At 41.8% G+C, this 15611-nt stretch overlaps 1 protein-coding gene across 1 annotated transcript in view; it reads right to left on the bottom strand.

Annotated features, from left to right (window-relative positions):
* Positions 1 to 14542, bottom strand: part of ppp1r12a (protein phosphatase 1, regulatory subunit 12A) — a 59853-nt gene extending 45311 nt beyond the window's left edge. The window contains 1 exon segment of the mRNA XM_039791438.1: positions 14209 to 14542. Coding sequence (XP_039647372.1) covers positions 14209 to 14445 — 237 coding nt within the window. The 5' untranslated portion in view covers positions 14446 to 14542.
* Between the last annotated feature and the right edge of the window lie 1069 nt (positions 14543 to 15611).

Raw genomic sequence — 15611 nt, forward strand, 5'->3', positions numbered from 1 at the left:
TATAAAAGGGTAGGTTTATTATCCTCTGGGCCATCGTGGAGAGAGCTCTGAGCTTAAATTCAGCACTACTCCACATCAAGGAGAGACACTTGAGGACCCCTCCCCTCCTTGACTTCCTTTAGTAGCACCCTCAGATGGCCAACTCAAGCACCCTGGAGAAAGCTCCCGTTGTGGCTCCTGCACGTTTTACTGCTGAGAGTAGCAGAGAACTCCGTGGCACAGGCAGCCAGCTGAGCCCATTGTGCTAGCAGCTATTCTACATTCAATGGCAATGGTGCATGGCCACGATAACAGCCATGACTGACAACAGTGTGCCCGTGCAGCAAGGAATGTCATGAGAACCATCAAGCGTGTCACAAATCAATCTAGGCTACTTTATGCAAGTAGGCCATATTAAAAGTGATCCCACAAATAATGCACACATCACATCAAAAAACATTTAGACTCTTGCACCAAAGTGGCCACATCTCCCAAGTATTTCATATGCAGATTTTGGTAGGATTTACCACTGCATCAATTATGCTGCGCTCTACTTTATTCAGTCAAACATTTACACACAGGGATCATTGTCCGACTGACTAACATGCACCCAGCACTAGGACATCTCCAGACACACAACCTACTCACAGCATTATTGTAAACAATTGCAAGTCTCTGCTTAGAGCTTTTTGCAGCTGTATTATAGGAAAGCAGTGTACAGGGACATAAAGCAAGCCATCTCAACAGCCATATCTTAACATCAGTTTATACATCGTTGTTCATGCAAGAGTGAAGCCCTGAGTATAAATTTCACCAACAAATTTTACCCTCTTTTCCCTGATGGTTGGATTCTAGCCTTGAGCATAGTTTAGGTTTGGGCTTTATTTGCCAGTGGTGGTGAATGGAATTTCGTTTGTGGTGCTCAATCATTGAATACGGTCATTCTCAACTCAACAGAGACATGTCTTTTCAGAAACACTGTCCAGATTCTTAAAGATAATCCACAGGCCTCACTGTCAACAGTTTTCATAAGTACAACTGAACCTTCTACTGACTAAATAGTCCCAAAGAAAAGTCCCCACAAAGATCTCTGTTGATTATGCTACACTCACTAAATGTGAAATTACAACAGCAACAAACCAAGAGATTATCACAGTGATGGGGGAACAGCTGTTTAAATCCCCAACAGCAAAAGGCTTAAGTCACTTTGATTGTGATCAGGACTTTGGCTGGGATCAAAGCATCTACACAACCATTAGACTCTCAGTGCACTTTAAAAAAATAAAAATAAAAATAATAATATAAACCTTTGCTTGTGGAGAAGAAGGATGATCACTACCATTCTCTAAGAACAGATATTAAAATACACAATAATAAAAACTGGGAAACTGGGGAAATGTTGTAATTTCTGTGGTAAGGAGGATGGCTGAAACCCTCTAGTATCTGTCAGGAAAGCCAAAACATTATCTAGGTATTGTGGTGTGAGGTTTGTCCAATATTTCATGTACAAAATGGAGAGAGAAAAAAAGAGCCTCGTCGGCTTTCAGAATGTGTGCTTAGGGCATCCACAATAAAGCTTAATAGCACAGGACTGGTTTTTCCTTAAAAAAGAGGGAAAGCCCAGTTTTCCCCTCATATAAAGCGACGGTGTTGACAACAAAGCAGCTTCTTCTGGAGCTCAGAACTGGCCTCTCTCTCTCTCTTTTACTTTACTCCTCTCCCTTTTCTAGTACAACTTCTATCTGCACCCACCTAACCAGTGAGCAGCAAGGCCCTGGACTAGCATACCAGTGGAGAAATTCCCAGATAAGTAATACTCCTAGCCCAGGGGCTTCAGGCATCAGCGCTTTGGCCACTCCTCGTGGGCTACGTCATCGGCTCAGAGGCGCGCAGCCACTTCCACAAAAGGAATTCCTTCTTACCGTCCCTGCATGTAAGTAGGAGTGCGTTATGGGTCTGTGTTTGCATGCGTGTGTGTTTTCATGTGCGTGTTTGCATGTGTGTGTGTGTGACAGATCAGCCCAGACAATGAGAGATGTGGTGTAAAAATAAAATAAAAAGTGAAAAACTATACTGGAAATAGAACAATCCAGACACGAATAAAAAAAAGGATTACATGAGGATCAGTAAATCTATACTTGGTAGAGACTTTAGTGTGAATGTTCAGTCTGTAAGGTAAACATCTGTGTGTGTGCGCGTGTGTGTATCTGAGACAAAGAGCTCACAGCTCCTGTGCTATTGGCAGGGTTCATGAGGCCAGAGGGTACGAGGGGGAGGGTTTGAGCGCTGCAGGGCGACCAGCTGGGTCCCTCCGCTAGATGAGCCCTGTTGGGAACACACACCAAAAAAAAAACAAAACAAACACAACAAACAAAACACACACACACACACACACACACACACACACACACACACACACACACACACACACACACACACACACACACACACACACACACACACACACACACACACACACACACACACACACACACACACACACACACACACACACACACACACACACACACACACACACACACACACACACACACACACACACACACACACGCTCTTGCTGCTGCTACAGAGGACAACCATATATGGCCCTGGGATTCCCATGGAAAAAGAAGACCAGGATTGAGAAGGGGGGGGGGAAATGCAGGCGAGATTGTAACTGTATGTTTCACTTGGGCTTTCGCTCAGAGGCCAAAACAATAGCCCCACTTGAGAGCCAAATTAGTTTCCATGTGAGGGGTCCAAAGGCGAGAGGGGGCACCGGGCATAGAGGTGGAAGATAGCCACAGAGAGATGGCAGAATACAACCTCCGTTGAAATTTCCATATAATAGAACCCTTATGTGCAGGCTACTGTATGGAGGACAGTAGATAGCTCAGTCAGCAGTCACTGACAGTCTACTGAAGAGGCATTAAGAATGGTCCACATACTGCACCCCCTCTCCTCTTCCCCCGGCGTCCTGGCACTGTCAACGCTGATGCCAACAAGCTCTGAGCCCAAGAGGTTAAATGGGTAGTGTGGGTGCCAGGGTCTGCCCTGCAGGCATTCTACCAACTTATGTCCATTACCAGCACAAATATGGATCATAACCAGAGTAACACTGCATCACAACGCATGCTGAATTGCTAGTACGCGGTCACGCAAAGACCAAGACCACAGTTTTGAGTGGACTAAAAATCTGAAAAGGAGTTTATTGCCACAGTAGTTACCCAACGTGGAATTTGCCTTGGTGATTGGTGCATACATAACAAACATTTTAAAACATTAATAAGAATAAACAATAAATACAGAAACAAAAATATATACAAAATAGTAGTTTAAGTAGTTTATAGCTGTTTAAGTAGTTTATGAATGAAAGATAAATGCAATCTAATCTACACCTTAACTTTAATAAACTACTCATATGTAAGCAAACGGACCAAGAATCCTGGACATTTGATTTGGATAATTGCACTTTTTTTACTTGATTTTGATCCGTTGTGCGGCCCTTCAAAAACAAGACTTCTACTACGAGTGAAAATGTATTCATGAAATTCAAAACAATGATATAGGCTAGGCTACTGATGAAAACCTCAGGCCTCTCCATATGAGAAACTGGTCAACAATTTAACAAACAGAAAATCCATTTATTTAACCCGATACATATAAAAGATGTAAAAAGAATGATAATGCATATTTGTTTGCCTGGTTTTAGTTAAATCATTAGGCAAGGCAGTGCAGATAGCTGTATGCCTACATGTGTGTGTGTCTATGTTACGGTAGTGAAATAAAAGCAGAGGGAGTGGAAGAAGCAAGCTCACTAGTGGAGCCTCAAAGAGGAAATGAGAAAAATAAACAGCCACTTCCTGTTCCTCTCTGGCCTGAAATCTCCAACACCCTGATCCCTCCTACCATCACCACCTCCGTAAGGAAAGACGTGCAATACCCCCCCCCTTCCCTCCCTTCGTTCTGGGCCTGAAAATTCACAGCACAAGGACATCCATTTTTACTGTCCTCCAAACAACCTAAATAAGACACAAAAAGGGGCATGGATGCACATTTTAGACAAGTTCTTTGATTGTTAACCACATTAATGATAAAAAGTCAATGTCAGCTGCCTAAAACATGCAACCGATGCCCCAGAGATTACACAATGTGCACCAACTTTGCACAATGTCAGTCGATACTCTAGATGGCCAGTAAACATAAAACTATGATTAAATCGGTCATCAATCACAAAATAAGGTTCCTGCACAGTGGACCAAAATGCTGCTCAACATGATCTATAAGGCGACCGGGGGACCAGACCTTGAGGATCGTAACTCGACTGTGTCTTAGCATGAGGGGTTGTGGTTCATTAATTTTTCATTTAACACAGTCTATTAACATCTCAGCTTGATTGCACTCAGTGACCTGACATTTATGCTCTATAAAACATGGGAGATAAAATTGTGTTTGAGGGCAGTGTTATGATTTCATCATGTCTTATTTTGCAATCAGTCATGATTTAAAAAATTGTATGATTTCTGTTACCCGTCTTTGATGAACAAAAGCATAATTATTTTCTATCACTACTTCGTTCAGTCGGTTATCAAATATTATTAGTTGATTTCTTTAATGTAAAGTGTAAAAAGTTTTCATGATTTGTTGGCAAAATTAAGTATGGGGAGTGAAATCCTGCTCATCTCCCTTTACCAGCTAGTCAGTTGAATCTTTATTTTATTGTCCAGTGTGGGACATTTGGCGTGCAACTAGGTTTAAAAACATTTTGGATTATTAAAAAACATGTACTAAACATCTACCAATAGAAAAAAAACATCACTTTCTAGCTAACACTGAGGCCATACTTATGTAAGTCAATTTGACTCACAAGCCAAAGTGCTCAGACTGTCATGGTCCAGGCCCATTTACTGACACTGCTGTTTATCTGCAGGAAGAGCATCACTCGCATGTGCTTATTCACGAGAACACTAATGGAGTAGCATCACAGCAAACCGCAGTTTCATTCAATCTCATGGCCACTGATGGATCAGCACGAACAATCAATCCAGCCTCAGGAAGAATAGCTGCTGCAATCCCGGAGCTAATGAGGATCCCAAATAAACAAACAAACCCATGCCAATCAAGTGTAAAGACTGAAAAAGAGAGATGTGGCAATATATTAGCTCACTGTCCTATCAGCTGATATTAGCTTTAAAAGCCAAGGTTATATTAAATTATAATTATTTTAACTGCTGATAAATTCCAGATTGTAATACAAGCATTTTTTTCCCTAGAAGAAGCCCCTCCAGAAAAACGCAATTATGCGATCGCATAATTCAATGCATAATCAGCCAAAGTCCGCATATTAATGCACTTTTGGCGCATAAATTGACGATTTCTGCGCAAAATATGCGGGGCTTGAATGATTTCATAATCCCTACATTTTCGTTGCAAAAAAGGCACATATATCTTAGCAGAAAGTTGAAAAATGTTGCGTTTACTTCACACAAGAGCAGCCATTTTCCCCTGTTGCCATGGGAACGTTATGAAGTGACGTAATTACGCGACGTGAACATCATCGAAAAGTGGGGTGTTGGGGGAAATCACTTTTTTTCCCTCTTTTTCATCAAACCGCAGTTTTTGCAAGTTCCCGCAATTACATCGCATAAAACTGCATAAATATCCCATCACATTTTTTAAGAAAACGTGCCGAATAATCAAGGATTTTTGCCCGCAACAATCACGTAAAAAACTCATTTTTCTGGAAGGACTGCCTAGAAGTATCATTTATTGCTACTGTCAAATTAGCAACAAAGTAATGACAGCAGGATACATTTTCTAAAATATGGCAATCTATAATAGGTGAAAGCAACAATGATCTTATAAGTTTCCCCAACTGAGAATGTAAGGATATCATGTCCTCGATGTCTTGGCCTAACTAAAACACAATGTGCAGACTGTGTATAATGGGCCAATCACCATGTTTACCTCTATTCCTCATTTTCGTCAGCTGAAGATGCAGCCATTTTGAGAATAAATGGAAAGAATGTAACCTCAGCCTTTCACAGACAACAAGTGAACATGCGCTTAATTGTACTCGCTGCTCTGTAAGACAATGAGGAATTCACAGTCTCTGGGTCCAGGTGTTTTCAGTTCAAAAACAGCTCATAAAAAAATAAATAAAGAAACACTCCGCGTGAGACATCTGACTGCCGCCAAGCAAACAACACAGCGGGATGGCTTGAAGAAGACCTGGCTTAAGTAGAAGACAGACACTATGTGCCACGGGTGGGGGGAAAATAAACCAAGCTGAAGTCATCCCACAAACATTTCGCAGCAGCTCAATACTATGCACGGCTTGGAAAAGTGGGGGCAGGCGGCAAAGCACGTGGTGGGGAATAATCTGTTAAGGCACCTGGCAGATTCTTTTACCAATCTTCGTTCCGCGAAGCAGCGATAAGAGCTGTAACCTCACATATGGGTGACAAATAGTGGCACACGCTATCCTCAAAATGCATTCAGCAGACAAGAAGAGATAAACCATGGCAGCCTTGGGTTTGAAATCAACTTCTCATTTTCCTAAATTCATATACAGCAGTACTGCCATGTTATGGCAATGTAATGACCAACGTAAACATCAGGCTAAAAAGTGAAGTGGAACATTGAAAAACAAAATCCACCCCTGCGCCACATCAAATGTGCTTTTGGGGAAGGTCAAGTCTGTGTCCATAGCCTGGCCGAAAAGATAGCACAGATCTTATATACGTGGCAGCAGGTTTACTCTACTGAGGAATTCTCCAAACGACCCCAGGTGAACCAGTTCCCACCTGCAGAAAAGCTCATCTGACATACTTCAGAGAACACTCGCTGTTCCAGATCCTCTAGTGGGGATGCCTCTGGCGTTTTATCCCTGCTATGCATCGGCAGCAGTGTCATAAATTCAGTTGGGATGCATAGGCTCCATGCAGACCAGAATCAACTGAGCCATGCATGATTTTAGTTTTAGAGACAGAAACCTACACCATTTCTCACTGAAGACAAATGTACGTGTATCTTTTTACCCTGGCATGATGCTTAGTTGATGTAAATGTTGTTGTTTTCAATAAGAAAATCACCTTTACAAAATCAACTATGCTGCAAGACGTTTTACAGTCCTTCCAAGCCCATTTAGCTTCAGTAGCTGTCCATTTTTCAAAGTCATCCATGTTATCATGACACACTGTGCCAGGTAAACAACACAGACGTGTCACAAGCAGCAGATGACCCGACATGTTGCAAAGCATTGGCGCGCAAACACCACAAAGACTTCCTGCTGTTGATTACGGGGTTGGTAGAACGGCTGAATGAAACCGTGAGTGAGGGCAGCTTGACAAGGACAGACCTGCCAATTATACACAGGTAATGTATACATGTTCTGGGGCTCCAATTCTAAAATTAACACTCTCAGTCCTCAAGCACGCTGAAGTTACAATAGCGCTACAGTGATCTACTGCAGACTGGAATTCAGCATTGCCTTTGCTTTAAATGTGAGGAGTTAAATTGAGACATCACGTTTAGCTCATATTAGTGCATCGACAGTACAACCGCACGGACTCAAAACACCCGTTGGTGCTTGCTGTGTAAAGCACAACACACCTTTAACACTGGTCACACAAACCAGCTGCCGACTGAGCTTTTATAATGGCAAATGGGGTGCTACCGGCAGAAAATCTAATGAAATATTGCTTAAGCTGGTTTCACACCGCCACATGGCAACCGCCCCTGACAACAGGCTACCTGCAAGAGCATTTCCCAAAAACAAAAAAGTTTTTAAAAAAAGTGGTTCCAGCCACCAGGCGGTTACCACCAGAAGTTCAGCACGTTGAACTCTGGTCGGCAGAGCAAATTCTGTGCACATTCACGGCAACTGCTTCCCCTCAATAAAATGACTGAAGGCGGCGAGTTATGGCGCAGCAGTGTAAACGCCCCTTTAATCAAACTACACCGTCCATCTACCATTGTTTCTGCTGTTGTGTCGACGTTTCGTTGGCTTTAATCCATATTGAGCCAGACATGGTTTCTTTCTTGTATTCCTAATGTTGCTCCGACCATCTGTTTAAACTCAATAGATAGGTCACAACTTACTTCTGCAAGACTTTTTAGTTCATGTGATTAATAAACTCATGATATAATATTTCCTCTACTGTACTTACAAGACAGCGATGCTGTTTGAGAATTTGATCATTCATCACAATAAACAAGGGTACAGAGAGGCTGCGTAACAATACAATCAAATTCAATTATGATTAGTCTTTTGCATGCACTGAACATTACCAAATCACATAGGTCAATGTTGGCTTCTGTTTTAAGACAATAATTGAAATATCAAACAAAGATATGTCTTTAACAATGATAAACAATCATAGCTAATATGGCAAGCCATGATTAGGTCTAAATATTAGCCCCAATAAAATACCAAAACATGACGATAGCTAATCACATTAGGAGGACTGGCAGTTAACTATTCATGCTAGACAAAGAACAATACAATCTGTGACTGACTGTCTGTCTAGATTTCAGTCCATAAATTATTAAGTTGCATCTTAATGTATTCTGCATTATGTTAGAGATGCATGAGTGACTAGCTGCTACCGTAAGATGGCCTTAAACCATAACAAAGAAACTGGAAGCCTTGTGCAACCTCTTGCAAGAAAAGCAACGTGAAAGCAGACTTCTTCTAAAATAGGCAGATATCAAATGCTGTAGTATGAGCATTAACTGTTTGGCACGGAGATCCTCTTACAGCCTAAATACTGTAACAGGAAAAGTAATTTACCATAAAAAGCCAACAATAGGTTCTCATTTAACTAAGCCAACATTTTATATGCAATTGACCTACATCATGTCTTTAAAGGTCCATCTACCCGCCAATAACTCTTCAGCTGGTTAAGTCATACAAACAGCAGCTAAGAGACTAGTTCTCTGCGTTAAACCAACAAAAGAAACAGGCGACCTGGCTCTACACATGCCAGGTAGTCCTCTCGACACACCAAAGCAACCTGGGGCCATGTACCATGTCGTCAAGTCAATTTTATTTACATAGCCCAATATCACGAATTTGCCTCAAGGGGCTTGTACACAACGACTCAATGACACTTAAATGATGGACAAAATATGGACTGAAATGCTGCACTTCAAAGTCAAGCTGAGTGGACTGGACTTTGATGTTCAACAATACGTTTATATAAACTCCTTAATCATGCTAATCTCTACAGCAAATGTGGAATCAGAAAAAAAATAAAAATAATCCCTTAACAGAAAAGAGCCCCCACCTCCCTCCTAAAGTTACCTGAAAGTAAAAGATTTCACTACCATTCAAATAGACCCCAAGGATGTTGATTTTGATGACCATACATATCGAAAGGCAGGGGATTTACAATGCTTTATATGAAGGTAACAAAAGGATTCCTAATTAACATCTACATGCAAAAGAGCATTGCTTTTTCATCTGGGCTCATTTTGGGCCACATGCTGCACACCCCCACAAAGACCCACAAACTGCTGAAAAGCGGATAATAGAACTGTGCATTACATCTCACCCTCGACATATTATGTAATTCTAGGTAGTCTTTATCTAACGGTCATTAGATCTGGGAGTTATTATGAAGGCAGCTAGAGCCCTGACAGATTCTTGTGGATTAAGCCAGTCTTGATAAGTCACCAACCTGTTGTATAGCCTAGCAAAACAGGTGAGAGAAAAAAAAGGGGAAGATATGTAATGCAACGTGATGCTTTGCTTGTCTTAGCCAAAGGGCCCCTCTACAAGAAAAGGCGGGATTTTCTCCCTCAAGCAGAAAGACAGGAGGCTTGAGGTCTGTAAGAGGATGCCATGATGCCTTTATCAGAAGGACAGGGACATGGCAAAGGAATTTCTTTTTTTTTTGTTGCTCGTCTTACTGACCAACTTTGAGCCTCAGGCACAGCTGAGAATCTCAGGGTTGGGGCTGTAGTGAGAGATCCACAGCAATTATGTAACGTTTTAATATGACTGATGCTGGTCTGGATAAAAAAGAAAACAGCCGCCGTACCATCTTCAACCACATGCTCTAGAATTGTTCCATTACAACAATTCATGAAAATGATTCTCATTTTAAACAGCTGAGCACAGCCAAAGACTCTTTCTCTGTTCAGTCTGTTATGCAACTCCCACTCTGTACATGCAAATCCACCAACACAAGTGACTAGCAACCTTCCCTGAGTCGTTGTCATGGAGACCGGGCGAGATAATGTTCGTAGACTTCAGGGCCATAATGAGGGTGTGTAATGTCAACAGAGCAAAGGCATTGTAATACCCTACTCTGACATGTTAAGCTGGGCTGAGTCTTGTCACCTCGGTCCTGGGGATCAGCAAAGGCCGTGAACGCTAAAGACAAAAAGTTCAGGTGTGGGTCAGTGTGGAGATTTTCTTGTTTGAAGCGACAAGCCCCGGTTACCGCCACACTAATTGCCTTGATGGAGCTCAGTGGGCAACAGTCAGCTGGACCTTGGCATTGTTTGGGGAGAGGCAAGCCAGAGAGAGAATGACTAGAGGGGAGGGGTTTAGGTGACAGCTGAGGAATGTCTGCTCTGCTCTCCCTTTGCCATGGTTTCCAGCGACTGTCATGTGAGGAATGCACAGGCTAGGACGACAGGACTTGGAATGCCACCCTCAGAGACGAGTTTAGCTGACAGGATCTGGAATCTGGACTGGCCTACCGAACCCCTCACTCACTTGTGCGTCCTCGTTGCCGTCCACCTGAATCCATGCAGTCTGCATTTGGGTAAACAAGTCAATCACGTCGCAAAAATGGAAATTTGATTTTGAAAATTACAAAAGCTACATAAAGTCGCACTCTTCACTCATCTTATCAAAAACTGAAGACGTCAAAAAATGGTTAACTCTCCAAACCTCATCCCAACAATTTCCATATGCACAAGGGGGCCTGTAATGGTCTTCATCATGAATCCCATCATACATAATACAACAGAAGAGAACATGTCTACAGGTCTTTCTGCAACAAGTTATTTTTTTAAGTGACAGAAGGCCTATGACTCCCATAAAAACACCCTCTAACCTAAATGTGAGATTATGCCAGGGCTGCACTACAAAGCAGAGCTACAGTGAGTCATACCCAAACTTAGTATCAACTCCTGAAACCCAGTTAGGAGAACTTGTGGTGGTGGTATTTATAACCCTGCACCGGTCACCAGCATTGGGGGTGATATCGCTGCACCGCGTGTGAAATGAGCCATCTTGTAACAAAATGACACTTCACAACAAAGCCAGAGGTCATTTAATAGACTAGTGCAATTTATTGCACAAAATTAACCTGTCAGAATTACCACTGATTGAGTTTTTTTCCCCCGATGCAAAACTTGTTAATTTCAGAAAACCATGGCATGCTTTAGAGATTAGTGTCTGACACCAATAAGTAAAGTAAGGAAATGACGAAGACCTAAAGAAAGACATAATTTGTATGATTGTCCATCTTCCTTTCACTTCATCTATGGAAACTATCATCGCCTTGACCTTGCTGCAACTATGGGATTAGCACTTTTAACCGAAATCCCTGTATTGCACTTTTCAACTCCTTTATAAGAACCCTCAAACCCCCGGTTCACATGCTGGCCTACCACACACACACACACACACACACACACACACACACACACACACACACACACACACACACACACACACACACACACACACACACACACACACACACACACACACACACACACACACACACACACACACACACACACACACACACACACACACACACACACACACACACACACACACACACACACACACACACACACACACACACACAAAAACACACACACACACACACACAAAAAACACACACGGCAGCTTTTTTCATCTCCAGAGATGGTTAGGTCTGGACAGCGGCACTGCAAATTCTTTCCACACTCTAGCTTATCCCAGGACATCAGCCCAAAAAAAGGCAACGTTTGCACCCAATGAGTTTGAACGGGGGGGCCATGCTAATTCCAGATTTCATTATAGCGGACTAGCACAAACATGGCTGATTTAACAACACCATTAATAAACTCACAGAGCAAATGACACACAAATAATAAAAAAAATGTTTAAAAAAAAGTATTTCCTCTTTGGGGATTAATAAAGTATGTCTTCTTCAAGCAAATGATCCATCTCAGAAAACTTGCATTGGTGTAATAGCTGTGTAAAGTATTAGATGACAAACATGCCATGTAGGTGATGCACTTAGCCCTAATAAAGCTTACTATTGCTGGAGAAGTGGGCATGAGTAATGGAGGTGCCATCACTGGAAAGTAACACCGGTAATAAACATTTAATGTAAGAATTCCTTCATTCATTCTAAGAACATTTAGGCACTTGCAATCCAAACAAAAAGGTGGAGAAAGCATCCTTGCTGATGAATGAAACCGTGTAAATGCTTCTTTCCACCATCAATAACTGGAACTTAATTGTAATAAATGACTTGGGGTGTCCTCTTGACCTAGGAGGTGCATACACATAACTGCAACGTCCTGGGTAGAAATCCAATCAGGGACCTTCGTCAAATTTCACACTCTTTGATTTTAACTACCTAAGAAATATAACAATGTCATTGATAGTAAATATTGAAAAAAAGTCTGTTATTGATGTACACCAGCTGATAGTGTTAACATACTATAATTGTATTTGTAATAAATGTCACTAAATGCAATAACATAAGTGTATATCTGAAAAAAGAACCCCAATAATATTTTCCAGGTATTGTTTATCAAATCATCAACGGTATAGAGAGGAGGTCACATCTGGAGCATAGCAGAGAATGAACAGAGTAGTAGACAATACGAATGAATCTTTAACTAGACTGTCATATTCACAAGAAGTTCCAAACCGCAGCAATTCATATTTTAAATATACTGTATGCACTGTAACGTTAAACATCACTGAATGCAAGTGCTAGCTCAGGACTCTTCTTTCTGTAACTGCACCTACTAAAAGCTACGATAATATTTCAATCCCTAGACTGGTGTTTTAGGAACCTTGTAAATCAGACTTAAGTTTCAAAAAGCCTTAACAGAGGTTAGTATCTGACGTTACTAACGACAGGCAAAACAGGCTGCCATTTTCATACACAGTACAGAGTACAGAGGCTAGTAAACGTAGCTACCGTAGTTAGCGGGCAAAAAGTTAGCATAGCTAGCACTGCTGACATTCCAGCTAAATAAAAGTATATGGCACGCATATCTTCCTGGTTAAAACTAAAAACACCAAAGTCCCCAAACGTAAACGTTAGAGACAGAAAGTTATCCGCTGACGTCGCTTCTCAAGCTAGCTGACGAATGAATTAACCTAAGCTAAACCTCCACAACAGCTAACGACAGCTAGCTTATCCTGCTAATGTAGCGTTAGCATACATTCCGCTTGGCAGCTGCATTGAAATAATTGATCACATTTGAACTAATATACCAAACACTGCTGTCAACACGGTTTATATTACGTAAATGTCGTATACAGTTAAGGCCTTGTAAGGCCAACATTGGCCTGTAACGTTAATCGAATTACGTTGTAACTAACTAACACTAGCGAGCTTCTGCTTCCTCCAGAGAGTACATACACGAGAGTAGTAACGTTACCACTTTTACTGCTAGCCAAGTGGTAGCCATCGTTGTGGAATTCATTTTGCCTGCATGATTGTCTCAATCAGTGACAACATTTAAGATCCTAACATGACTCCATAGTAGCACCCGAAATGAATTGTCTCCAACAATATCAACGAACCATAAAACACAAAGGCTGTTCGGGTTGAATGTAATTTACAACATAGAATGACCCAACGTTACAATCTGAAGTGCAGCACTACAGAAATTAGACTGCACCCACTGACTGAGGACAAGGCTAGTTTACTGGGACAAAAAGTAGTCCTGAAGGCGAAGCTTTTAACGTTGTTTTTAATTGTGGATTGCACTCTAAAAACTGCATGCACAGCTAGCACTGCTTTGAATTTAAATATTCCATAACCAAACTCGGAGAGAAGCCAGTGTGTTCATCTTTAACGTTACTCTGCGTCGAAAAGGAAGGCTGTGCTAGGTAGGTAAACAACGGGATGAGAATGGCTTCCATTTGACAGGTGTTCCAGGACAAGCAGTTGCTAGCAAACTGATATTTGCGTCTATGCTGGCAGTGCCAGTGACTGACGTTAACACCAATAGCAGACTAACACAAACCTGGTGGAGGGCGGTGAGACCGTCTACATTGGCGTAGTTGATGTCAGCGCCCCGGTCAAGCATTCGGAGCACCTCCTCGGTATCGCCGCTTGAGCAAGCGGCCAGAAACACGGCGCCATCATCGAACTTCACCTTCGTCTTCTTCTTTTTCAGAACAGGAGGCTCCTGGTCCGTTTCCGAGCCCAGCCATCGCTTTAACTGCTCATTCCTCTTCTGCTTGGCGTCCGCCATCTTCATCCCCCTCCTGTCTCGGGCTTCTTATCTTTCTCCGAGAGAGGATATACTTTATAGTGCCACTATCCCACAGCGCACTGGGGCGTGGGAAGGGAGGGCTGGGGACTGGAGGGAGGGGAGAACCGAGAGAGAGAGGGCGTCTGGATTGTTTCCCATAACCTCGCGAGATCTGGAGCTCAGGAGCTGCAGTATAACGTCATCACCAGCAGATTATGAAGAGAGAGTGAGCAGGGTAATCCCTTATAGACTGTGTACACCAAATAAGACAAGAGTTCTTGAAAATATTACATAACATCCAGCTAGCTCGCAAGCATTTTCAGAGAGCCTGACATACAGTAGAAAGTGAAAAAGTAAAACAAAACGTAATGAGAGTGTAAGACATAACATAGTTAAAATATAGGGATACATGTGCAATAAGGTAATAGATATTTGTAGAAGACAGTCATTTGTGGAAGATATTACTTGCTTATACTTTATAGTATTACTGGGCAAATAATAGAAGTCATAGTTCATATATAATATGACCATTTGTAATATGGACCATTTTTTACGTGTCTGAAATAAAGCTAATAATAATAATAATAATATATAGTTCAACCATCACATGTATCAATATAACAGTGAATGTAACTAAAGCAAAACATATCAGCAGGCTGTTTATAAAAATGAATATAGGGTATCATATACAAAATGTAAATAGCTTCACAAAATCTCAACACAAGCGGTAGGAGTTGCTCAGCTGTGATGGAGATGGTTCAATTGTTATCAGGAGGTGTTGGACTATTTGAGGATATTCTCTTTAAGCTCAATATATGAATCCTCAACTCTTCCATCCAGTAACCAGTGATATTCATTGGTACTAGTTTTGTACATTTCATGTAATTAATGCAATGACGTAAGATCACCGTATGGTGCTGAAAGCCATTGATATAGCCTATTTTTTTTGTCTAGCTGTTCTGTGATCATCACACACGGTGGCCCAATGGTTAGCACTGTGTTACCACCACTAAAAACATGTTCTCCTCCCTCTCTACCGAGCTGATGTGTGGTGAGCGTCTGCCGTGGTAAGGCTGACGAGCATACACATTGGTGGTGTAGAGAGTAGTCTCCCCCCTCCCCGGAGTGTTTATGATGAAGGATATAAATGTAATGAATGAATTATTATTATC

Source organism: Perca fluviatilis, chromosome 23, assembly GCF_010015445.1.
Source record: "Perca fluviatilis chromosome 23, GENO_Pfluv_1.0, whole genome shotgun sequence".
Classification (NCBI taxonomy): Eukaryota; Metazoa; Chordata; class Actinopteri; order Perciformes; family Percidae; genus Perca; species Perca fluviatilis.